This window comes from Macrosteles quadrilineatus, unplaced genomic scaffold, assembly GCF_028750875.1.
Source record: "Macrosteles quadrilineatus isolate MER2022 unplaced genomic scaffold, UCM_ALF_1.0 Scaffold_7__1_contigs__length_78375512, whole genome shotgun sequence".
In the NCBI taxonomy this organism is placed as follows: domain Eukaryota; kingdom Metazoa; phylum Arthropoda; class Insecta; order Hemiptera; family Cicadellidae; genus Macrosteles; species Macrosteles quadrilineatus.
In genome coordinates, this window is record NW_026542600.1 from 54,637,377 (window position 1) to 54,663,719 (window position 26,343).

Sequence of the window (26,343 nt, forward strand, 5' to 3'; positions counted from 1 at the left end):
ATCAATATGTATTTTTTAATGGTAGTTCCTCTCAGTATTTAAAGGTTGACACAGGTGTTCCTCAAGGTTCAATTTTTGGTCCAACAATGTTTATAATATATGTTAATGATTTACCAGTAGCTTTAAGTAATGTTTGTGTATCGCCATACATGTACGCTGATGACCTTGCAGTTCAGATAAGTTGCTCAAATGATAATTTAGCGAATCAGATTCTCAATAATATCAACATGACTGTTGAGGACTGGACGGCTGCAAATTTTCTGTGTCTCAACAAGAAGAAAACTCAAATCCTCAAATTTAACCTAAGTTCTTGTTCTCACTACCCACATAAAGAAGATTATTCATGAAAATATATTAAGAATATATTTCAATATATAAAAATTTCTCAAAATATAGTTAATATATATAGTTGTACAAATATATAATTCCATTCTATATTCCTAATATAGTATAAATATACAAAGAAAATAGTTGGCATTATGTAAAAATTTTATACTTTAGAACATATATTATAATGTATTTTAAATATAAATCGAATATAAGTTTATTATAAATTAACCGTATTTCTCATAATACATTTTGAATATATTTATTAAAATATATTTAAAGTGTATATTGTATGTTATATTTATAATATATCTTTGTAAATATATTTCATATAATATTTAAATATATTTTAAATATAGTTTAAGAGTATTCAACGTTTTACATTTATATTTTAAATGTATTTGTTCAATATATTAAAAATATATTTTAACATTTACATTTCTAATACAAAATAGATTTATATTATAAATATATTCCACATATATATGCGGCCATATTGTTTTAATTATGTTCAGTTGAGCAGTGTTGTGCCGGCGATAGGTGGGGTGTAGGACTGCGTCCGTAGGTTATATGTTGTGGACTTAACAGATATATGTGTTTCTACAGGATTATCGCTGGAGAAATAAGAAAGAGTATGCATGAAAGTGTCTTGTGTTTAAATGTGTGTGTGATTATTAGGCCATGCAACAAAAATTAGTGCTAATTTGGACCTAACCTCAAAAAATGAGTGTTAGTCATTTAGGTTACGGCCTAGTTGCACGATTCTAGCTTAGGGCAATATGCCTAATATGCGTATCTGTAGAATGTTTGCTGAAGAAACAAGAAAGAGTATAAGTGAAATTGTCTAGTGTTTAAATATGTGTAATTATTAGGCAAGTCAATAAAAATGAGTGCCAATTTGGACCTAACCTCAAACATGAGTGTTAGTAATTTGGATACGGCCCTAGTTGCAACGATTTACGGTAAGTGGATCAACTGTTTATAAATTAGAATATATACGGTACATTTACCAATAAAAAATAATTATTCAATCTATTTTTACAAACAGCATTCTAGCCTATTTTGTAAATATGTGCGCGAGTCTGAATTTTTACTACTATAGTAACGATATCAGGCCGGCCTACATCCCGAATGAAGCAAATCTGTGTAATTAGTAAACCTAAAATACTACGATAATACATTTGGATAAAGCTTCTCTCAATTAAAAGCATAACATTTGTCCATAAAAGAGCTGTCTAAGTAGTCCTAAATTATAGGCCTGGTTTTGTTCAACCCGCCGAATGTTAAGCGTCGTAAAAGCGACTCATAACACACCACCGCGGTGTTATGCGTCGCTTTTGCGACTCACAAACACTGTTTAAAAAGCTTTATATATTATTGATATATTTGAAATACATTATATTAAATATATTTTTAATATACTAGCCCTTTTCCATATTTAAAATATATTATAAAAACACATTTGAAATATATAATTTATATATAAATACCACAAATGAAATATAACTGAATATATTACTCGGTCCCATAATTTGCATATTTAAAATATATTGACAATATATATTAGCAAATATATAGCTTTATATTTCAAATATATTTTTTTTTATATATTTTCAATATAAATTTTCTATGTGGGTACACACCTGAAGAGGTTAAATTTCTAGGTATAGTCCTGCAACCTAACATTAAATGGAATAATCATGTTGTCAGTGTGTGCAAAAAAGTGTGTAAAGGTATTTTTATGATTAGACGTCTCAGGTTGATTGTTGATTTTGATGTTCTGATGTCAATATACTTTGCTCACATTCAGAGTCACCTATCGTATGGAATTGTAGTGTGGGGATGTGACAGCAGCGTTAAAAAATTACTGATTTTGCAGAAGAAAGCTTTAAGAATCATTTGTAAAGTAAAAAGAAAAACTCACTGTAAACCTTTGTTTAGAAAACTTGGTGTGTTAACTGTACCTTCATTATACTTACTGGATTCTTTGTTGTACATTAAAGAAAATCTTAATAATATTCCTGCCAACAATTCAGTACATTCATACTTTACCAGACAGAGCCATTTTATCAGAATTCACCAATGTAATTATCAGACTACCATTAAATCTACTTTTGAATTAGGTAAGAAAATCTTTAATTTGCTGCCACATAATGTAAAATGCTTAGATGATAAGAAATTCAAAGTGCATTTGAAATCTCTTTTGATAGAATTAAGTGTCTATGATGTTGACGAATTTATCACTTATTTAAGGTGTCCAGTTTTGTAAATAGAAATTTATTGTAAAATATGACGATGCCATACGTATGTTTTGTATGTTTTACGGCAATAAATGATTTGATTTGATTTGATTTGATTTGATTTGATTTGTTAAAGAAAAAATTAACACAACAAACAAGTTCAACACTTCTTCAATCGCCTTGAAAAGCTTTAAACACAGTATTATTGTAATTATTATAAACCAAGACACCACATTATTTATAACAAAACCATAATACGGATCTTTCTAGTTTAAAAAGCATAAAATTAGTGATTGGCGGATCCAAGAAAATGTCGGTACCGGATCCGGATCCAAATACACACTGTCATAAGGGCAGGTTAAAAAAAACGTAATTAACAGAATGCCAATTTAAATCATACTGTTTAAATTAAATTGGTAATGTTTAAAGGTTAATATATCTTATATATAGAGTAATCTCCAGTTGAGCCCATAATCCCTCATTTTTTGGGGACACTAACAAAATCATAAAATGCACTAAGTTTGCACGACCACCTAAAGGGTATCTGTGTATATTTTACAATAGCTCGATCTTCAGTATGCTATATCGTGGTTTTTGCATGCAGCATCCAATTTATTTATGCCTGGATCACCTCTTGTAATCTCTTCCTTAAATTCGTTCCAGGTCCACCCTACTGATAGACGGGTATGTGAAGTTCTACAAGTAAAATACCCCGTGTCTGTGTACAAGAAAGAAGTCTATACTGTGTTCTAACTTAGAAAAATATTAGATGAGGGAGTCTTGACTTTTTATTCACCCTGATAAAAATACAGAGATATACAGATATACCCTGAGATATACAGAGATAATCTTCTTGTACACAGACATAGGGTATTTTATAGTGATGGACAAGACCCAAAACTTTGAGATTTTTTTATCACAAAGCATCGGGTGGGATTGAAATACTAACGGGATATTTTCGAGACGAGATTACAGGCCGTTAGCTTTTCATCCAGGTACTAAACTAAAAACTAGAGGTGTGCAGATATCCGAAAAATCGGGTCGGATTCGGTTCGGAAAGATACATGCCATTGCCATATATGTTATTTGCATCAAGAGACAAACACTGAGACATGGCCTTGCCATATAAGTTATTTGTATCAAAAGACAAACACTGAATCATGGCCTTGCCATATAAGTTATTTGCAACAAAAGACAATTGAAACATGGCCTTGCCATACAAGCTATTTGCATCTAGATACAAACATCGAGACATGGCCTTGCCATATAAGTTATTTGCATCAAAAGACAACACTGAGTCATTGCCTTGCCATATAAGTTATTTTCAACAAGAGACAAACACTGAAACATGGCCTTGCCATACAAGTTATTTGCATTTAGATACAAACATCGAGACATGGCCTTGCCATATAAGTTGTTTGCATTAAGAGACAAACACTCGGGGAAAAACGGTCTTGTACATGGATACAGACAGCTTTATGTTAGTAAACAAATCGGGGTTGTACAGTGATACAGACAGCTTTGTGTTAGTAAAAACATCGGGGTTGTACAGTGATACAGACTGCTTTGTGTTGGTAAAAAAATCGGGGTTGTACAGTGATACAGACAGCTTTGTGTTAGTAAACGAATCGGGGGGAAATCGGTCTCTTACATGGATACAGATAGCTTTATGTTAGTAAACAAATCGGGGTTGTACAGTGATACAGACAGCTTTGTGTTAGTAAAAAAATCAGAGTTTTACAGTGATACAAACAGCTTTATGTTAGTAAACAAATCGGTGTTGTACAGTGATACAGGCAGCTTTTGTGTTAGTAAAAAAATCGGGGTTGTACAGTGATACAGACGGCTTTGTGTTAGTAAACAAATCGGGGTTGTACAGTGATACAGACTGCTTTGTGTTGGTAAAAAAATCGGGGTTGTACAGTGATACAGACAGCTTTGTGTTAGTAAACAAATCGGGGGGAAATCGGTCTCTTACATGGATACAGATAGCTTTATGTTAGTAAACAAATCGGGGTTGTACAGTGATACAGACAGCTTTGTGTTAGTAAAAAAATCAGAGTTTTACAGTGATACAAACAGCTTTATGTTAGTAAACAAATCGGTGTTGTACAGTGATACAGACGGCTTTGTGTTAGTAAACAAATCGGGGTTGTACAGTGATACAGACTGCTTTGTGTTGGTAAAAAATCGGGGTTGTACAGTGATACAGACAGCTTAGTGTTAGGAAAAAAATCGGGAAAAAATCGGATCCATCAAAACCGGATCCAGCCCAAGATCCGGAATTTTTTGGATCCGATCCGGTGTCATTTCTAGCTCGGATCCGGTGGATCCGGTAGTCCGATATCCGGATCCGACCATCACTACATAAAATTATGGTACCGTACACTTTGTTTTAGTTTGACCTGATCGATAACTTAACACAATCATGTCCACATCAAAACATCGAATAATGAAGAAGACTGACACTGCTATGGTTTATGTTCTGCAGACAACCTAGTACTGTACCGTATACAGTAATTTTAATTCTTAAGCTTACTTTGCGGTTCATTCTAGCGTTACAATAATACTTAATTTAATGGATATTTCAAGTACTTAATTTTATGGTTATTTACCTTAAAATCAAAGCTAAACAGTTACTTACTAGTTTTGTGAGATCACTGAAGAAGTAAGCGTTGCAACCCTCTACAATATGCTTTGGAGGGGGTTCAGCATTTTCAGTCAGCTGAAAACAGTTGAAATTCTGTAAGTTGCTAAATTGCATTTTAAATCCAGAATGACTTTAAGTAGAGGATAGTTTCCAAAAACGTTCTGAAGTAAGTGTCATTTACAAATTTTTGAATATTTCGACAACATTTTGCATTTGAATAAATTATTTTTCAGCAATTTTATTTTGACTGATTCAACGGTTGTGATGTTAAATTTGAATAACTTGATAATACAATTAAAATCAAATCAGTTTTATTTCCACAATAAGTATAAAAAATAACAGCTAAAAAAAGAAAATACAAAGAAAGTAGTCTAGAAGCACTACATAAATTGTAGAGGTGTGCGGATATCCGAAAAATCGGGTTGGATTCGGTTCGGTTCGGATATCCGTATCCGAACCGAAATTTGATTTGAGCCCAAATTTGATATCCGACACTAATAATAATAAATCTTTATTGTCATTTGGTAATAAAAACATTACAATAGACAAGGTCAACATGTTTTGTTACATTGTTATATAAAATATTAAATAGGCTACAGAAAATGTTAAAATAAAGTTAAAAGAATCTTAAAAGGATAAAGCATCAGTAATAATAAAAAACTTTGAAATTAATAGGGAAAAGACCATAACAAGAACAAAGAATCACCAAGACTGCTTGGCCTCACAGTTAAGCCTTGAAAAATCTACATTCTGCAAAAACTCCTCAACTGAATAAAAAGCACGACTTGTAAGCCAATCTGATAATTTTGACCTATACAAATGAATACTTTCCTGATTTCTAAAATATATTGGAAGTTTATTAAATAGTTTTATTTGCAAATGTTTATAACTTTTGATAAATTTTGTTAGCCTGGCTTGAGGCTAATAATGTTAGCAAGACAAATAAAAAAAAAGTTTAAATTATACGGTTTTTTTTTCTCCTATATATTTTTTACTTCCCATTTAAATTAATCTTTTCGCAACTCGAGTCTACGCACAGGCCCTGCCTATGTAGACTTTTTCCTTTCCTATAGAATGTATTTTTTTTACACTTTTATTCACTTATTTCTACAGTATATAATTTTTGTTTTGTTATCTAGTTAGTAATGTTTTGCTGTATCATATTTAAGTAAAGAAAAAAATACAATCTGTAAATAATTAATGGGAAATAAAATATTATTTAATTTAATTTAATTTAATTTCATTTCATGAGGAATGTATAAATCTTTTGATTGTCTGGTGATATACCCATTGATTGAGTTCCAAGGAACAAATTTATTTAGATTCTCTTTAACGGAAACTAAATTGTTAAAAATGAAAATATTAGAGAGTGTCATGTTTCTATTTTCAGCAAAAAATGCTTGGCAACTAACCCTATCTGGAATTTCAAACATAATTCTGAGAGCCTTCTTTTGCCTTGTAAAGACCCGGTGAGCTCCTGAGCTATTACCCCACAGTATATTGCCATACAGCAAGTGTGAGTGAAATAAACTGTGGTAAACAATTAGAAGTGTTGGTTTAGAAACACATTTTTTAAGTTTTCTTATCAAACAACATACTCTTGACAATTTTGAAATGATATTATTGGTATGTATTCCCCAAGTGAGTTTAGAGCCTATGGATATTCCAAGTAGTTTAACAGAAACTGCATTGTCTGCTTCAAGATTACGCAAAGTAAAACAAATTTTTTCTGTTTTATCATGATTTATTTCAAGAAAATTACTTTCAAACCACAGCTTACCCAATTCAATGGCGTTTTCTATACTTTGGTTTGCAGAGTGAAAGTTGTCAGCTGATGAGATGAAGGTTGTGTCGTCAGCATATAAAATTGTTTTGTAAGGTATAGAGTTAGGCAAATCATTAATATAGAGAATAAACAAAACCGGACCCAGCAACGACCCTTGATGAACCCCAGCAAGGACCTCCTTAAAATTTGACCTATGTTTTCCTAAATTAACAAATTGTAGTCTTCCACAGATGTATGATTTAAAAAAATTTAGTTCATGCTCCATTATTCCATAAAATTCTAATTTCTGCAAAAGAATTGTATGTAAGACCGAATCGAAGGCCTTACTGAGATCTAAAAGTGCCACACTAAGATAACCACCAGATTCAAAACTATCCAAAATATCAGACACCACCGATTCTATAGCCAAAGTAGTTGAACGACCCGGTCTGAAACCAAATTGGTTATTGTTTAAAATATTATTTAAGTTAAGAAAATCAAAGATCTGGGCTTTAGCACAGTCCAGTCATTTTCTGAAGTTACTTTGGGTGTAACTATTTTTTCGTCCTCTTTTGTAACTTTTGTTTCCCTATCTGCCACACAGCTCATGTCGGTAAAAGTTGACTTATCAACCAGAGTTTTTTCCCCAGTCCCAGACTGGTAGGCTAGATGTGAGGCCTGGAAAATCACTTTCTTCAATATTTCAGAGCTAATATAAATGAAATTATTGTTACAAGTCAGATATGCAATAACTGCTCGTTTCACAATTACATCATGTTCTTCTATAGTGCCTTGTTTGAAGACCATTTCTAACTGATTGCCAAAATTGCCTGAATAATCCAGTCAATAAACATTACCATGAATACCCCACAGTCAACTGAATTATTTCCCTGTTGAGGACAGGTCACAATAGTCAAGGGGAGTTGCTCATTTTCAGTGTTATCAGATTGAGGTAGAATGCACTTTGAGATTCTTGATATAATTTGCTTGGCTGAACTTAGATTGTACTCACCAACAGAATCAAAATAATAAAGTTGCTTTTTTGGCTTTGAGTAGAACAAAAAACTCCAATGAGACCCAGAGTTTTCGATAGTTGAGGCTTCATTTACTGGTATTGATATGAAAGACTTATTTTGTAGTTCCAATGGCTGCAGTATATAATCAAAATCGCTAAAGCATTTAATGGCATGACTCTCAACAGGATTAATAAGGAATGTATCTTTATTTATTATATTCCCACTGAGTATTTCAAAATATTTTTGGATACACTCATCCGTTACGATTCAAATACAGTTTTAAAAATTATCTTGGTATTTTACTTGGGGTAATGAAGTTATGTAGGTTAGTGTAATTCTCGGTTCATCAAGGTTCTACTGAATTATGTTTGGCAGTGAATAAGTGTAGAATGAAATTTATAAATTTAGGGATACACACCTTTTACAGAGTTACAAAGCCTAATTGCCCTAATTAACTTGCCGCAACATCAAATCGTGAGCTAGAGCCCAGCATTAGTGATGTTTTCTAAACTTGGCAAACCGGCAGAATGCCACTTAAGGCCAATAATCCGTTCCAAAAACGTAAGGAAATACAATGTGAAAATAAACTTGAGATAGAACTCCTTTTCTTGTGAAAACCAGGAAACAACATAAACATAACCTCAAGTAAACACGCCCAAACGTTTGACATCAGTCCTGCTGAGCTAAAGTGCTGTGTGAAGATTTCGGCTGCTAGTGTACTTAAATCAAGCAACCAACTTTTGAAAATAGATGTTGTGAATTGTGATTTTCAAGAGAGAAAAAACTGTGGACGTGGCTAATTTGAAATTCTATAATTCAAAATCGTCATTTAAGTTTATTTACACAGCTTTACAGTGTTTTATAAGTTAAAAATGCATATGTAGCTTATTATTAACCGCGCCGAACTATCCGAATCTGAACCTCCCAATATCCGATCCGATCCGAACCGAGCCTCAACTATCCGATCCGAATCCGATCAAAAATTAAATTTCACTATCCGCACACCTCTAATAAATTGTTTATGAAAAATTAAGGTAAAGTTAAATTTAAAAGTTAAGTATAAACTTAAATACTAATTAAAATAAATTAGCTTCTGCTAGTAATAATCAATCTAATGGAAATGAGTCTACATAGACCTCAGTGGTCTGTGCGTAGACTCAAGTTATTAAAAATTCAACATTTTTGTGATTCCAATGTATTCATTTTCATCTAGAAATTCCTCTGGGGTAGTTGGTATTTAATTACACAGAAGACCTTTAGGTCTGACTACTCAAGACACCCAGTTCCATCCTCTTCAGTTCTTGTCTGGGAGACGATAACAGTTGTTCTGGGGAATAAAGAAATCCGTTTGTTCAGAATACCTGCGAATCCAAAAAGGATCAGTCCCAGATAGTTTGGAATAGCAGTACTCTACTGGACTACTAATTTATTAATCTTAATAACCGTTAAGTTAAGACAAGTTTTTATTGCACATTAACTCTCTAATTAAGAAAAATACAATATTATGCTAACCTCTTGTAAAACTGGAAGAACAGGAGGGTCACATCGTTGCAGGAAGTAGATGACTAAGAGGGTGTAGGCGTAAGAGGAGAGACTACCCTTGGAGGCGTCACCAATATGGCAAATCTTGGAGAACCTCTTAATCATGTAGCCTAAGACCTGTAGAGAAAAACGAATCATGATTTAAAATAAATTTAGTCAAGTCTTTCCCTAAACGTGTGTTTCAAAACCGAAACCACAAAAACTTAAATAGTTGATGCATTGTACGATACTCTAATTAATAAATAACTAAGAACAGCTGTTAAACAAGGAGCCAAGAGGTACAAAGTCCACCGCTCAACCATCTTCCGCATCGCAGTCATGACTTTTACCTGTAACTGTACGAACACAGTTGGATATTGTAAAGCTTTGTCTGTAGGCCTTCTCATTTTTGTATCGTGTAAATGTTTCTGTTTATATATAGTGTGTCCTTGTTTCTTATTTATACTTTTGACGACATTTTCGAAGCAACATTTTAATTATGCCTAATGTTCTTGTTAGGGGTCTGCGGTACAGAAAATTTAAGGTCGGTACGGTACAATATTTTGTACCTCGGTTCTCGGTACAAAATCGGTACGGTACGGGGCTGCCCGTATTTTTGCGGTTTTCTGCTCAGAACTCTATTCAAACCATTATTTTAAACTTTAATACATGACATTACTATGAAAATGGATAGTATCCTACATTCATGGTTTTCTAACAACAATTACTTTACCACACATTATTAAAACAAAACCTTTTACTACTACGAGGATTGTGTCAAGAAAAATCACAGTTAAGATAAAGGCTTTACCTATTTTACTCTGAGAGATACTTTGAATAGCCATGATAAAAGTGGTTTTAAAAATAGGATAAGAGTTTTTAGTAATAAACATGTTTGAAACATTTATTGACAAGATAATTTCACACAACTGGTAAATTATTTCCGACCAACACAATGTCTAGTTATTTTTTAATTTTTAAAAACATATAAAAGCATTCAGTACGATGACAGTGTAGTTGCCAGCTGTTCACACAGACGACAATGAAAAACTGGAGGTTATGATGAAGTAATGGCAAAGAGCATCTTTTTTATCAGCTTCAAAACTAGTTATAAGATAAACACAACTCTTGCAAAGTTTTTTTCTGAAACTAAAATTTGGATTATCACAGAGTAAGATTACTGTCTTACTTACAAAGTTAACATCCACAATATCAATCATTAGCTTATCTCAGGCTCAATCCAATTTTCTTAGTATATTTTAAAGCTCTTCCAAAGAATCAAAAGACCCAGACCTAGACCTGATTATTTAGGAGGGCCTATATATAAATTGATTAGGTTACAACGAGGGTAGCAAAATCACTATCTAGTTCATAAGATTTAGATTGCATAAAGTAAGTTCAACACAATAAAAATACAGGAAACTAAAAAAACATTTAAGCCTTAAACAGCGACATCTAACAATATAAGACAAGATACAGAACATGCAATGACATAATTTGAGACAGAGGAGGCTTGAATAACAAAAAAAAAATATGCAAAACGTCAATAGAAAGATAAAATATCTATAACAAATATTTTAACTTATAAAATAAGATTGTAGATTAGTTACAAGTTTAATATGTAGCCATAAACAGTTTTATGGCAGTAGGCAATGGCCAGCGGCAAATTGAACATTCACAAAACACTGACTGAGTTAGAGATAACATTTAACAGTCATCATAAAACTATTATTTTTATGATAAAATAGAATTGGGGAAAGTCGTAAAGAAATAAAAGTGATAAAACTCAACAGTTCTTGGAAGTACTTGAATACAACAATTATTGTCGTGATAAAATGTTAATGGATTTGGGACTGCTAATGGGTTTTTTATTGCATCATCACCCTAGTAATAAATTATGAAGATCGTAAACAAACATCTGATAAGACTTTTTTATGTGCTCGGAACCAACTGTCTTTGACTATGATAGTAAACTGAAAGTAATTTATTATTATACCGTGTAAAATGCTGTACAACGGTAATTAAGCTTGTACCGTACCGTGAAACACATAAGGATCATACAGGATCACTCTGGCAGTACTCAGGTAATTTTATACCTTAAGAGATAAATTTTACACGTGTTCTGTTTGACTCTCAATAATTGTTGAATATATAACCCTAGCAGTGGCCAATGTTAGAAGTGGGGAATGGCCAACCCATTTTGGCGATTTTGCAGACCTTTTTTTGAAAATTCGTAAAAATTCAACCGTACTAGTAAACCTAGCCAACCTCATATTCATTTTGTTCGGAAAGAACAGGAGAATCTAGAAATAGTAATATCATAATGATGTAGATGGTGTATTTTATCGGTAAAGTGAAAAAGAAAATTGATTTTTTGTGAAAATCCAAAAGCGGCCTCGGTATTTTTTTCCTATGGATTTTTTATGGGAAATTCATTATATACATTTTGTAGACAATCTAATTCCCTACATAGAAATATATAGCATGTTAGGAAAATATTTTTTTTTTATAAGTTTATGGGGCAAAATAAAATGACAAACGGAGAACCGAAAAAATTGAAAACCGTATAGTGTTAGTTTATGTTGTAAAAAGTTATATAATATATGTGTATGTATACTAATAATGATATATACATGTTTGTAAAGCTAATGAAGTAAGGAATCAAAAAAAGTCATAAAGTTTATGATAAAAATAATTTTTTACCTATAAACATATGTATATAAAATAATGTTTTTATATTTTAGCGATTTCGTGAGAAAAAAAATTCACAGTATTTGGTATACAACTTTTGTAGCAAATTTTGTTACTTCAAACCAACATAATAATCTTGTAGTGTATTCAATTACCTACATAAATATGTATAACATGTTGGAAATATTTTTTTTTGTACGTAACAGTGACATAATAATAGGCTACAATAACCGCAAATCCGCAAAACAGTGTAAACTATACAGTGTTTGTTTGTGTTGTGAAACATTATGTAATATATGTATAAACTAATGATGATATGTACACATTTCTAAAGCTAATGAAGTAAGGAATCCAAAAAAGTCATAAGTACAATGGTAAAAAGTTATTTTCACCTATGATTATGAGTCAATTTGAGAATGTTTTGAACTTTTTGCGCATTTTGAGAAAATGAAGTGTACAGTATTTAGTATATAACTTTTTTTACCAAATTTTTTACCCCCAAACCAATAAAAACATGTTGTAGTGTATTCATTTACCTTTATAAAAATGTATAACACTTTGGGTATATCATTATATAGCATATATAGCACGGCGAACTAAGGTCCATCTCGTAGGCCTACAACAATCTCTGAATGTCAGAACCGTCAATTTTGGACATGATGCTAACAAAATACAACCTTTTATGAACACTATTTCACACAATTCAGTAATATTTATGCATAATAAAATGCATGAAGATTACTGTTATACACACACACAAACTTCACTAACACTAACACTACGAACTAATAACTAATAACGTATTTAGTAATAAATCGCGGATAACACGAGAACGAACACTCACCGGCAACAACACAAACAAACAGTGGCGAATACAAGACAGCTGACAGACTGTAGCAGTAATGACTCACTTCCGTCGTCTTCATGCCAGCAGACAGAAATAACCCTGAGTGCAGGGCTGCCACTCTCTGAATCTATATTTCTTCCTCTTCAAAATGACATACTATATGACTAGTAATAATAAATTACACTGTATGTAATTCGTATTTTCCATATCGTCACCTGACGACCATTGGCCATTTGTTAAAAATTTCGAAAACAGCTGTTTTCATAAAATCGTACCGGTTGTGTAATCAATATTTTGTTCTAAATATCACTACCACAATGAAGATAAAATCAATGGCTATCCAATGGTACCACCCGCAACATCCCAAGACGAAAATTACCCGAGCAGGGTAATGCCAAACAAGACGTGTTTTGCCAGTTCCCAAGTGTTGGCTGCAAAAGTCGTGCCGCGCCAAAAATTCATTTGATTTCCAATTGTCGTGACATTGTTATATACCTGCTACAGGGTTTGTTTATGTAATAAAATAAAAGTTCAGAATGTGATCTTTCGAATGGTATATATATTATTCTCATCTGAGTTGATTATAAGTGTTATATTTACCGTTAAAAAAATTTTGGCCCATATCGTCACCAGACGACTTTGGCTATTCTAAGCATCAACGTCATATCGTCACCAGACGAGGATTGGCCACTGCTAGGGTTAAAATACAAAAAACCGATCCCAATAAAATTCCTGCACATTACTGCCATAATTACAGAATTCCCGTATAATTTCCGCCTTTCCAGGTTTTCCCAGTCGCCGGACACCCTGGTTAACCTCCATATATTTTGTTTTTATTTGTCAGTTTTAATGGCAAGAACTTTAAGAACACTTTACCTAATAAGAAAAATTGTATTTATTTATTTATTTTTTCATTTTTTACAAATTTTGGTAAAGATACATAACCAATAGATGTTTTGTAATCAAATGTATGTAACAACCTATTCTAGAAATCTTACCCTTGCTCTCTCATCAATTTGAGCATATGTGCAGAGGAGTTTACTGTTTTCTAGAGCGAGCACGTTGTACAAACTGATATCCCCATCCAGCTTGGTGGACTTATGAGTAAACTTTACAATAGGAACTTTGGCTGTAGCAATAGGAAGTAGATCTTGGAGGTCCTTGGATTGTTTAAGTATTTGGTACAAAATCTCGATAAAACCTCTGGTGTCAAGCCCCTGAAAAAATAGGAAACTTAATATACACTTTCTATCACTATTAGTAAGATATGGGAAGGTGATTACAAAATGTCATAAAAATAAATACTTTAATAGAAAAAAGAAACTAAAAGATAAAAATGTCAGGAAATGTCACACAACATACAAGTAGAAATAATTTGTACCTTAACTCTTAAACACGCGTGCGGGGGTATGACCACATACCACTTGTACGATAATTTTGTTACAATTTTTACAAGTATGGTGTCAACCCTGTTGAGCATAACAGTAGCTTCCTAAAATAGCATATGCTATCATCTGGCCGCAGAGTTGTTAGTCTTGACCGAGTTATTGACCTGTTATCACCATCCTGGGTCTGGCATACCCCCACGCACATGCTGGTGTTACCAGTACTGTGTCCATTGGGGGGGTCTAGTACAAGGCAACAACAAGGTAACAAATTCATGATTATAAGCTATGACATTATAAGATATGAAACCCCACAAACTGTTCAGCTAATTCAGGGCTTCATGGTGACTATAGGAGAAAGCCATTTAGCGATGTATTTTTATCGTTTATTATGTTGTTTCTCTCTGACTGAACAGAAACAGCTGTCGTGAGTTTGTAAATGGCAAATTAATTGTTTAACCTATGTTTTGGTTTTGTTGTTTGTTTGCTGTGCGTAGTGACTAGTGACTAGTGAGCTGTTCAAAATGGATTGAACTCCATGACTTTTATGCGATTCTTTAAGTAATTCAAGTGATATTGATGATGGCAATATTGAAGATGACTTATTCTGTGAACATTTTAGGCCTACCTAAACCGGTGATTGTTGTCTCAATTTAATTTAATAAAATGTTTTAAAATGCATGTCTTCTTGAAGTAGCCTATCTTATTTTCCTTATAGGCTAACCTAATCTATGTAACCTTAATCAATAGCAATGCAGTTATCTTAATGTATAAAGATTAAATGAAAATTTAAGTTAACATGCTCCTTTATTTATAGGGATAGGCCTAGCAAGAAGCACAGTAAGTTATGTGTGTTATTAAATGAATTTTTAACAGGTATAGGTATCGAGTGCGGAATCGAGAATCGAAACCAAAGTTGTAGAATCGGAATCAGTTTCGGAATCGACCTATTCTGGAATCGGCCCATCACTAGTTCAAACTATTATTTTCAATTTAATTAAAGAATATGGTAGGATCATAAAATTTACGTAACATTGTGAGAAAATTAATATAGATATTACGCCCAAAGTTTAAAGGGCTGAATATCAAACACTTTTTTATACCCATTTTTATTTGTGGAGTGCGCACGCTTAAGGGTTAAGCCAGCAATAGCTACAACCGGCCAGTTATATAAGCCTGGTTTTACAATTTGAATAACAATGATATATTTTAAATCATTTTATTTTAGTGTTTTACAATCCAACTTTTTAACAAACTTAGCTTGCTATTTTAATTTTACAAACTATGCCCCTAAAATTGCCTGAATAATGTGAGAAGGAAAATCCCGTTCTGTCCCTTCCTAAACAGAAATATCAGTCCCGAGCATATCTACTAACCTAATTTTAGCCTAAACATGAATAAACACACCTCTCCTGTTTTATTGTCTTCAAAAGAGAGGCAAATGTCCATGTCAGATCCCTTAAGGCCGAAGCCGTTCTTCGTAGATCCAAAAAGCTCCAGTTTTGCAGTAGGATACTCAGCTCCTATGAACTCCTGCAACTCCTGGCAAATCTTTTCTCGCTTTTGGAGATCCTCGTCACTTTGTTTCAGTCTCTCTGATAAAAATATTAACAAAGGTTTCAATAAATTACGATACATATAAATTCAATGACCATAAAGGCGTCATCAGTCTTCTGATGATCCAGCATTTTCAATAATCTGGCATCGGTCTAAAGGGTTTAAAGAATTTGTTAAATGCTGTTATAAGCCACATTAGTGCGATTTACTGTCAGGAGCGAACGATTGGCATAGGTCGGGGGCAATCAGCAGACGTAAAGGGCGTTTTAATTTTATTTAATATTTTTAATTTTAGAATTTTATATCACTAATAAATAGGGGTGCGAATACTTTGAGCCCCACTCGATCTTTATGAGTATATTCGAACTTTCGAATAGTAAAGAAACCTAGAAATAATCTGTAATTTCAACCAAATAAATCATGGTAAATCATGTGTTTTTTTTATTTCATCCCAGCATTTCATGCTTCATATTATAAAGTCACAACAGCAACTTCAGCATATTATGACATCTTCCTTAACTCTAAAGTATACACGACCATTTTCAAGGACGATAATTTTGTTGTGTCTATTAAAATCACTCCACTCAGCTGCCTAGCTTACAATGCTCCAATACGATAGGCTTACTGCAAACTACTGGCATGGAAACACAAGACTGTCAACCACTCTTATTTGAATAATTAACAATAGAATATATTTAGCAGCAATTAAGTTTGTATTAGTTTACCAGACAGATATCTATTTGTATAACTTTTCAATATATTCTCTTAGTTAATATTAGGATCTACTTTTTGTAACGTGAACATAAAGTACAGTAGAACGAAATAAGTCGTCTAAAAGTGTTGTCTGAGTAGCAACTATTAAGCTATGAGGTTAGAACTGCACTTCACAGTCTTTAGCATAGATTAAACATTCTTTAACAAGACAAGAAAATACCGTGAGTTAATTTCTATGAAAATAATCAGCAACATTTTTTCTATTATTGAACAGAGATCTTTTTTTAACTCTACTTTCTTGTTTTGTTGCACCATTTTGTCTCTGGTTCTCTTCTGTAACAAAACAACACAACCAGATGCGTAATAAAGGCCAATGACCTAAATATCATATCATGATTGTGCAATGTTGTATTTTGATGTAAAAATGCAAATCATGGCATTAATTTGAATATATTTGTAGTTAATTCAAATTATATTTTTGATGATTCAAAGTTTCTACATGGTAAAAGCAAATCTGAAGTCAAAATACAATATTGTATCTCCTGCTATTAGAATCCCAGGGCAAGCCAGCCCTCTAGTCTAATAGCTTCAAGGTTGCACCCTCCCCTCCCCCTCGCCTTCACCATTCTCAGTGGCCCTCATTTCGAGGTCATTGTCCAACACTTCCCACCCTTCTATTGTTTTGCCTTTCTAGTATTTTTTTTCTTCTTTAAACATTAAATTAAATAAATCATGGAAGTCGTAAAGGAATAAAAGTGGTAAAACTTTATAGAGCTAAACTACTGACTCAACAAGTTCTTGGAAGTACTTGACTTGCCTACAACAATTGTCGGCATAAAATATTAATGGTTTTGGGACTGCTAATGGTTTTTTTTTACTGCCCCATTACTCTAGTAATAAATTATGAAGGTCCTAACCGATCATCTGATAAACCTTTTTATGTGCTCCTAACCAACAGTGAATTGAAAGTAATTAATTGTTATAGTAGTTCCGCAGACCCCTAAACTGAATGCATTTAAATGTTTTTAAAAGTTTAAATGAAATAACACTGTGTTGGTTGGAAAAAAGTAACCAGTTGTGTTACATTATCTTGTCAAAATATTGCTGCAAACATGTTTATTCCTAAAAATGCTTTACCTAATTTTTTAACTACTAGTGGCTAAGACCTATCTTAGTAGTAAAATAGGTTAAGCCTTTAATCTTAACCGTTTTTTTCTTGACATAATCATGTTAGGAATCAAAGGTGTTGATACTTTGTACTACTGTAATAATTGTTGTTAGAAAACCATAAATGTAGGAAATTATTCATTTTTATAGTAATATCAATTAAATAAAATGAGAAAAATACTGGAAGCCCTGTACCGTACCCATTTTGTACCAAGAAATAAAAAATAGGTAAGGGCAAAAATCTATTATTTTAAAATGTTACATCGGTTAAAATCAGAATCATTAACCTTAGTAGAGTTACAAAGCTGTAATTGGAAAACTCTTTGGAGTATATAATAATAACATAAATATTCGTTTGGTAATATTCAATATTTGAAAATATTATGAAGTATTCAATTCGATTCGAACCCAAAAATCACTATTCGCACACCCCTAATTTTTGGACCTTTACTCTTTATTTTGTAACTTGCCTAAAAATGTCTCTAACAACCTTATCTTATATGCCGACGATACAACTGCAGTTGTCAAATGTAAAAATGATTCCGAATTATCGCTCAAAGTTAAACAAGCTCTATCGGAACTGGGACAGTGGTTCAACATTAATGGCCTAAAAATGAATCAAGATAAAACCCAACTGGTAAAGTTTTGTATGGCTCAGGTTTGTAAAAAAGTATGAACTTTGACGACCTTCAGAAGAAGCACTGTCACTGAAAAACCTATAAAGATGACCCAATTGTGAGCCGAAAGTAGTTGTAACGCAATTATTAGGATTATCAACATTACAGGTATGTAAGCCAATTTAAGTGGATCTTGGTAATCCAGCTAAGCTACCCGATCGAAAAATAAATATTATTATCTATTTGAATTATTTTCAAAATTTAAATATCACACAAAAACATGGTTTTTGTCTTTAATTACAGTAGGTAATTACAAAATTTTTCAACTTTTTAAAACCAGCTTCTAATGAGAATGAACATATTAAACGCTTTGAGATTTACATATTAACATTTAAAAATTAAATTTACCGAATATGTCAAGACATAGTTGGTCCACAATTTTCAGTTCTCCTGGTAAACGTTCAGGAATAGGATCAAGAGGCGGCAGCTTTTCCTCTGGGCATTCTTCCTTTAAATGACCCTCACATTTGCAGACACCACAAATTCTAGGAACTTCCTGAAAAAAAATCATGTTTTAGAACAAAAATAATACAAATAGTGACTCACAATATTATGTTAATTAGGCCTAATCGTAATTTATAAACATGTGCAATTCGCTATTTATTCTAAAATGCAATTGGCGCTTGGATTTAGCCACACTCAACTAAGCTCCCCGTAAAAACGACCTTAATGCCTACTATACTAGGCTATTTTTTACCAGCTGCCAACATGGAGGAGAGTAAATTGATTTTTTTTCTCATTCTGTGGCTGTGTTTTTTGTTAAGGAGAAGGGAGAGTTGTCATGGATTAAAAGAAAGGAAGAGAGGTTTGTATTCATCTGGTTTTTAGTTGGCATAATTCAGTGGATGTGTAAGAAGTGCTCATTTTGTGATGATGCGTATTTTTCTTATTTCTCGCTCTATTGTTGATACTTATCATTTGCAACTTAGAGTTCTCCATGTAGACATGTTTTGAGATGGCAATGAATTATACATTAGTCAAATGCTTCAACAGGAAATATATATTTATAAAGAAGAAATAAGAAAAACTGTCAATATATTAGTTTGTTAATGATAAAGTTCCACCCAGCAACATTAGCTAAGAGGAAAAGTTTAGAGTTAAAAAAACAAACTAAAATGTTGTCTAGTAGAGAAAGTTCTACATTCCCAGGAAAAGTACTTTTTCACTTCCCTGTTTAGTTTAAGTTAGAATTAGTTCAGTTTTACAACCATTTATATTCATCCACATTAAATTATCAATGCGGATTTATCTAAGATATATGTTAATATTATTTTAAGATAGGTTGGTTATGTTTGATACCATTCAGATTACAAAACTGTCACCTTGTACAGTGTTTGAAAGACTAATAAATAAATAATTTACATGCTTTATAGTGACTGTAGGATAAATATAATGTGTAACACGAGCAAATGTCCTTTGCTGCACTCAAGATATATTCCTCTCGTAAACATTTCTCTCGTGTGCAGCAAAGTGCCACTTTGCTCACTAGTTAGCCTGAAAATCGGGAAGGAAATAAAAATCCCGTTCCGAATTAAAAATTCAACCCCATCCATCCTAATTAACTGTGATGGTTTCAAACTGATATAGATACCTTCGTAATTACAATTACATAAGTATTGTTGTGTTCTCGATTATAGATTCTCCAAGGTATTTCACTTACCTCTCCACCAGTCAGCAAGCGTCGCGCCAATGAATATTCCATCAACTTGGCTGAGAATGAAGATACTAACTGGTGAGCATCTTGCGGCGAAACACTCATATTACCATACATATGACGAGGCGGAACACAGTTTTGCTCTATGTAGGAGACTGGTATGTTATCTTCATTCATGTAGCGATGCTTGTGTATCATACGCGTCACATCTGATATGTGCTGCTGGACATCTGCAAACAACATTTTGATTAGCATTATGCTGTAATTGCTACATTATGGGTAGGTTAAAAACTTCTTCCAACATTGCATGATTTGTTTGAACACACATATTTTAATAAATTAAAAGACAGTACGCCTATATATATGAAATATATGACATTGGCCTTGTCTTTTATAAGTTACACTGCTGATCATCTCCTAAACAAAGACCGAACTAATTATATTAGCGTCCTTCCTTTGATATTATTATACTAACCTATATAATCTAATAAATATTTCTTTCGCAGCAAACCTAGACAAAGCTAATTAACAGTAGCTTTGATACATTTTTCTGACAATTTTATGATAAAAGGAATTTAAAAGTATTTACTAGTAGAGCTAAAACTATAGGTCGGCCGCTTAGAAAACGACCTGTGCGAAATCTTTTGTGCATGTAGGGGAGAACGGCGAGGGAGGGTATGTTCCCTCTCTCCGCCAATGGCCCTTTTCACACTGCACGACACGACACCAACACGGCGCCGCCCCGCTGTCGTGGGAGTTGGAATCCTGTGTTACCAAATGGAACTGCTTACACAATGATATAATAACATTTCATGATGCTCAAATATTGATGCGATTTAGGCTATACAATATTTTTTGCAGGACTTATTTTTCTCAAGTTATGAAGAACGCAATTGTTTACATTTTGATCAGCTGTATAATTTAATTGCTGTTAATATTTAAGCTGCAATTCAAAGAAATGCGTCCTACAAAAAACTAAATCTTTAAAAATTATATCATTGAAAGAACCCATGAAACATAAAAAGTCATTGAAGGCCACCGAGTAGAAGAAATAGAGATAATATTTTTTAAAGAATTTACTATCGTTATTAGCCTGTATAATGAAGAACACCTACAAGATTCAGATTCCTACAAACGATGAACGAGGATGAAATCGTGGTAACCACGGCTGTTGGGAAAGGCGAACGGCTGATAATTGCACACAGTGGCGGTGAAAATGGATTTGTAAGGGACAGTTTGGCAATTTTCAAAGCACATAAAAAAACAGGTGATTATCATGAGTCTATGAACTATGAAAATTTCAATAAATGGCTTGAAGAACAACTGTTGCCAAATCTTGAAGAACCAAGCGTTATAGTGATGGATAATGCAAACTACCATTGCGTAGAGGAAGACAAAAAACAAACAAGTGGTTCTTTGAAGAAGAATATTCAAGACTGGCTTCATAAACACAACATTGACTATGACGAAAATTTTACCAAAATAGAACTTTTGATGTTGGTGCAAAACGTCCAGAGGGAGCCGGTGTACAAAATGGACCAGCTTAATTACAATTTTGGACATCAAGTGCTGCGACTGCCACCATATCACCCCGACCTCAACCTCATTGAGTTGGTATGGGGAGCTATAAAAGGACGGGTAGGTCTAATTTATGTTTTATTATTGTAATTTATTTTATAAGTGTATTAAAATTGTTTTCATAACTCCAATCCGGTTGTCGAGGAAGGGGCAGTATGAAAATAGGCGGAGTGCGATTAAATATATTTTTATTTTATTTTTTAAGTACTGGTCATCACCACAACAGTAGGTAGTAACCCAACTACACATAACCTTTTACGGAAATTCCTATATTAATATAGCATTTTAACACATAATTGGTTTGAATTATAATAAAAAGTAATAGTATGTAGTATAATAAATAATTATATAACGTGTAGGCCTAATATAATTGTAACAATATAAAAACCAACGTAAAATGTAAAAAATTACGTGTTTGTAATGGATTTATTAACATTAAAAAGTATTTATTTAAATTATAGTATTTATTTATACAGGTTGCTAAAGATGTTGCTGCAAAGACATTGGACCAAAAAATGAGACTTTGTGACAGTCTGTTTACGTCATACACTGCTGAAGACAGGAAGAAATGTTGTGAACAAAAAGGAGGAACAATATTACTGGGAAAAGACCATAGGCCTATAATAGACAATGAAATCAACATACTGATAATTTCAGTAAACCACAATGAATCTGAGGATGACAGTGATATCAGTGATTTCATTACCGACTCGGAATATAGATAATATTTAGATCGTCGACATTTGGTTTCCACTATTAATTAAGGTATGTCGTTTATTTTATTCACAAACGGAAAATTATACAAATAAATTCATATCAATATCATTCAATATGATGCATACTGTAAATATGGTTCACATTTATCAAATCAGATCAAATCGTCTTTATTTCATATTGTACATAAATCAGTACATGGAATGGTGTCAAAAACTATATCTAAAACTTAACATATAGAAATCAAGTTGAATAGAAATAAAACATTAATTTAACATATATTCTTCTAAAGAGTATAGAGGTCTAGAGGTAGTGACAACAAGTGGTACAGTACTTCAAATGTTTTTAAATTTGAAACAAATATTTTCTTTCTTATGTGATCAGGAAGTTTATTACAGAATTTACGTCCAGCATAGGTAGTTTTCTTTTCATATAGACTTAGTCTATGGGCAGGTGCTGCAATAGTACCCCTATTTCTTGTATTGTAGGAGTGGCCTTCACCTAATAGAGGTAAGTCTGCAAAGTTTTGTCTACAATGTAAAATTACTTCATATATATATATATATATATATATATATATATATATATATATATATATATATATATACATGCTGTATACATACAGTCATCATTCCAACTTTTTTGAATTCCTCTTTGACGGTCTCTCTCCATTTAATATCCAATATGATTCTCAATGCTCGTTTTTGTCAAATCAAAAGCCTATCCAAATTTCTTGTACTTGTAGCTCTGTGGATGCAGATACCAAAATTTATATTTGAATGATTATAAGCAAAATATATCATTTTTAGTGTTTTAAGATCACAAAGATTAGATAATTTATACAAAGCATACAAACCAGATGTGACTTGTTTAGCTATCTGTTCAATATGTAAATCCCAACTTAAATTGTTACTCATTATCAAACCTAAAAATTCGGTGTTAGATATTGGAGATATTTTATTTTTATTTATAGTAATTGAGATGCGATTTAATTTATTATTTTTGTTATTGGTGGCGCTGATTGGCATTAAATTTGTTTTTGAAATATTGAGCAATAGTTGGTCATCACTAAAGAAGTTATTTATATCACTTAAATTATTGCTAATAGATTGTTCTATTTCTATGGCAGATTTGCCACTTATTTTCAAATTGGCATCATCTGCATAGATGCAAATTTTGTTTCCCTTATTACCAGAAATGACTTGAGGTAATCCATTTATATATATTAAAAATAAAAGTGGGCCCAAAATTGAGCTTTGGGGCACCCCATGGTAAATTAGTTTCATCTCTGATTTTTGTATAACTAAATTATTTTGATTATTGTAAACTAGCTCAACATATTGTTTTCCGTTTTTTGTTAAGTAACTTTTTAGCCAGGATAACATAGGTTTTTTAATTTTTAGTTTTGCCAATTTACAGTATTACCGTAATAAGTAAAGAATGTGAGACACTGTCAAAAGCCTTAGTTACATCTAAGAAAACTCCTACAACCTTTTCTCCCTCATCAATTGAATGTATTACAGATTCTATGAACTCAACCGCCGCAGTTACAGCAGACCGCCCTTTTCTGAAACCATACTGCTCTTTGTCAATTATATTATTTTTTCCCAAAAAAGTTATTAATCTATTATCATCAAAGCTAAGTTCTTCCAATAACTGATCAACAAATAAATAAATCTATTAAGGTAGTCTGTGACAATCATTAGTCTATTCTATTAGTGTATTCTTAAGCTATTTATATTTATGTGTGTTGTGCTATCTAACGATAGACTTAGTCCTAAAGAATTGTTGTTGTTTAAAAGGAAATAATTATTGTATTAGATAACGAGAGCGAGGTGCCGGTCTGGTAGCAGTACGCGAGTACGCTGCAGGGTTGTGTTGTATCACTGCGCGGTGTTCGGGAAGGTTGGGGGTGGGGCGGCAGCGGAGTGGGGGAAGAGCCATAGTCTGTCTCACTCCCACAGCTCGGTATCTCTCTCTCGCACCAATGCCACAAGTAGGATGCTTTCTAAGAGGCCGACCTATGGTATAGCCTAGATCACATTGGCTCAAATCGTTTATTCTAGGTAAGAGCATCGAAGGATCAATCATCAATGGTAACATCGACATCTACCATTGATGTAATGATAACATCGTCAACACATAGATGTTTTAACAGTAAATAACAATTAAATTGTTTCTTAATTAAATTTCTCTTTTTATTCTGCTTCATCACCTGCTCAATTAACCTAGCTAGACTTTCTTTACGATTGTTTTGGTTAACTGTTACCTCAGTTAGAGTTAAGAATGCATTTGAACGTTTTTATTTTAAATCACAATGCAAAATCGTGAGTTATTAACTTATTAAGCTTTGGAATCAAACTTTTAACCTCATTTAAATGGAAAATTATACTCAATTATTGCTCCAGTAATAAATTAAGGAAGTAATGGCATCTGATTAATCTTTTATGTGTTAAACCAACTACTCAGTTCAATCCTAACCTAAAAATCTAGTAAAGTCGCAAGTTGTGTCATCAAACCTTTTGGGCCCCCTTGATTAGATAACAAGAGGGTACTGGGACTTTGGTATTATACCGACCACACCGATTAATCAATTTCTAAATAAGATTTTAATTAGTAGGCCTATAAATAACAAAATATTTCTAACCTAATCCAAAAAAATAGTCCACCTTTAGGTTAGGTTAGGTTAGATCCTAATAATTAGGTGTGAACTCATTATTCTTAAATTATTGTGGACGGACTCATCAATTCTGATGTTTGTTTGTTTTCACGTCCAGTGCCTTTGGATGACTGAAGTCTGTCATCGCTTGCTGATTGGTTCCTGGAATCTGTGATCCAACTTCTGCTGTCTCTAGTAGAGAATTTTGATATGACTCATCAAAGTCATTTTATATTTAAATGAGGTATAATTAATCTTCGTTTATGACATGTGGAAGAAAACAAGATGATGACCAACCAAGATACCAAAATAACAACTACATTGAAATTGAAGAGTATAAATTTGATAAAGTAACAAATTTCAAGTATTTGGGAGTCATCCTCACCAGTGATAATGATGAAGAGCTAGAAATACAAAATAGATTAAACCTAGCACAAACAAGTTTTTCGGCCAGTCACAAGTTACTAACTTCAAAAATAATATCCCACACCACCAAACTCAGGATTTATAAGACAATCATCAGACCAGTTATCCTGTATGGTTCAGAAAATTGGATCTTCAGCAAGAAATCTGAATGGAAAGCTACTGTATTTGAGAACAAGATTTTGAGGAAAGTGTACGGACCGATTTTTGGAGGATGGACAATTGAGATCGAGACATAATTGGGAACTTAGAGAATTATTTAAGGATCCGTATATTGTCGCTGAGGTACGGAGCAGAAGACTGAGATGGGCAGGGCATATTCTGAGAAAAGATGACAACTCCATATTAAAGAACATCTTGAGAAATAACCCAGAAGGTAGAAGACCCCTTGGAAGACCAAAACTTAGATGGTTCGACCAAATGGAGAAAGACCTGAGGAAGCTAGGGAGAAGGAAGGAAGATGCAAGAAGCAGAGACATATGGAGGCAGTGTGTTGCGGAGGCCAAGTACCATCTACGGTACCAGTGGCCACAGCAGTAAGTAAGTAAGTATAATTAATATTCATAGTCTCAGTGAAATTTTGAAAAGTAGGGCACTCTTGACATTGTGGATTGCTAAATTCTTCCACTGTCACACAGAGTTTGTAAAAGCGAGTTGAACGCTCGTATCGCCCAGTGAATGCTGGAATCTCGTAATGAACAAGTTCCACGCAAAACACACTTACTGTTCTCTGAAAGTGGTCTTCGGACCTATCTATC

General features: G+C 32.9%; 2 protein-coding genes across 2 annotated transcripts in view; one reads left to right on the forward strand and one right to left on the reverse strand.

Annotated features, from left to right (window-relative positions):
• The window catches only part of LOC128998999 (terminal uridylyltransferase 7-like), a 25,181-nt gene extending 569 nt beyond the window's left edge, over positions 1-24,612 (reverse strand). The window contains exons 1-7 of the mRNA XM_054425356.1: positions 24,360-24,612; positions 20,218-20,441; positions 18,906-19,053; positions 15,850-16,037; positions 14,056-14,274; positions 9,511-9,657; positions 5,212-5,292 (exon numbers count right to left, since the gene is read on the reverse strand). Of these exons, the coding sequence (XP_054281331.1) occupies positions 5,212-5,292; positions 9,511-9,657; positions 14,056-14,274; positions 15,850-16,037; positions 18,906-19,053; positions 20,218-20,441; positions 24,360-24,612 (1,260 nt within the window). The remainder of the gene's footprint in view (positions 1-5,211; positions 5,293-9,510; positions 9,658-14,055; positions 14,275-15,849; positions 16,038-18,905; positions 19,054-20,217; positions 20,442-24,359) is intronic.
• Positions 24,613-25,992: 1,380 nt separating this feature from the next.
• LOC128999000 (uncharacterized) overlaps positions 25,993-26,343 on the forward strand; it is an 8,606-nt gene continuing 8,255 nt past the window's right edge. Inside the window, exon 1 of the mRNA XM_054425357.1 lies at positions 25,993-26,073. Within this exon, the coding sequence (XP_054281332.1) occupies positions 25,993-26,073 (81 nt within the window). The remainder of the gene's footprint in view (positions 26,074-26,343) is intronic.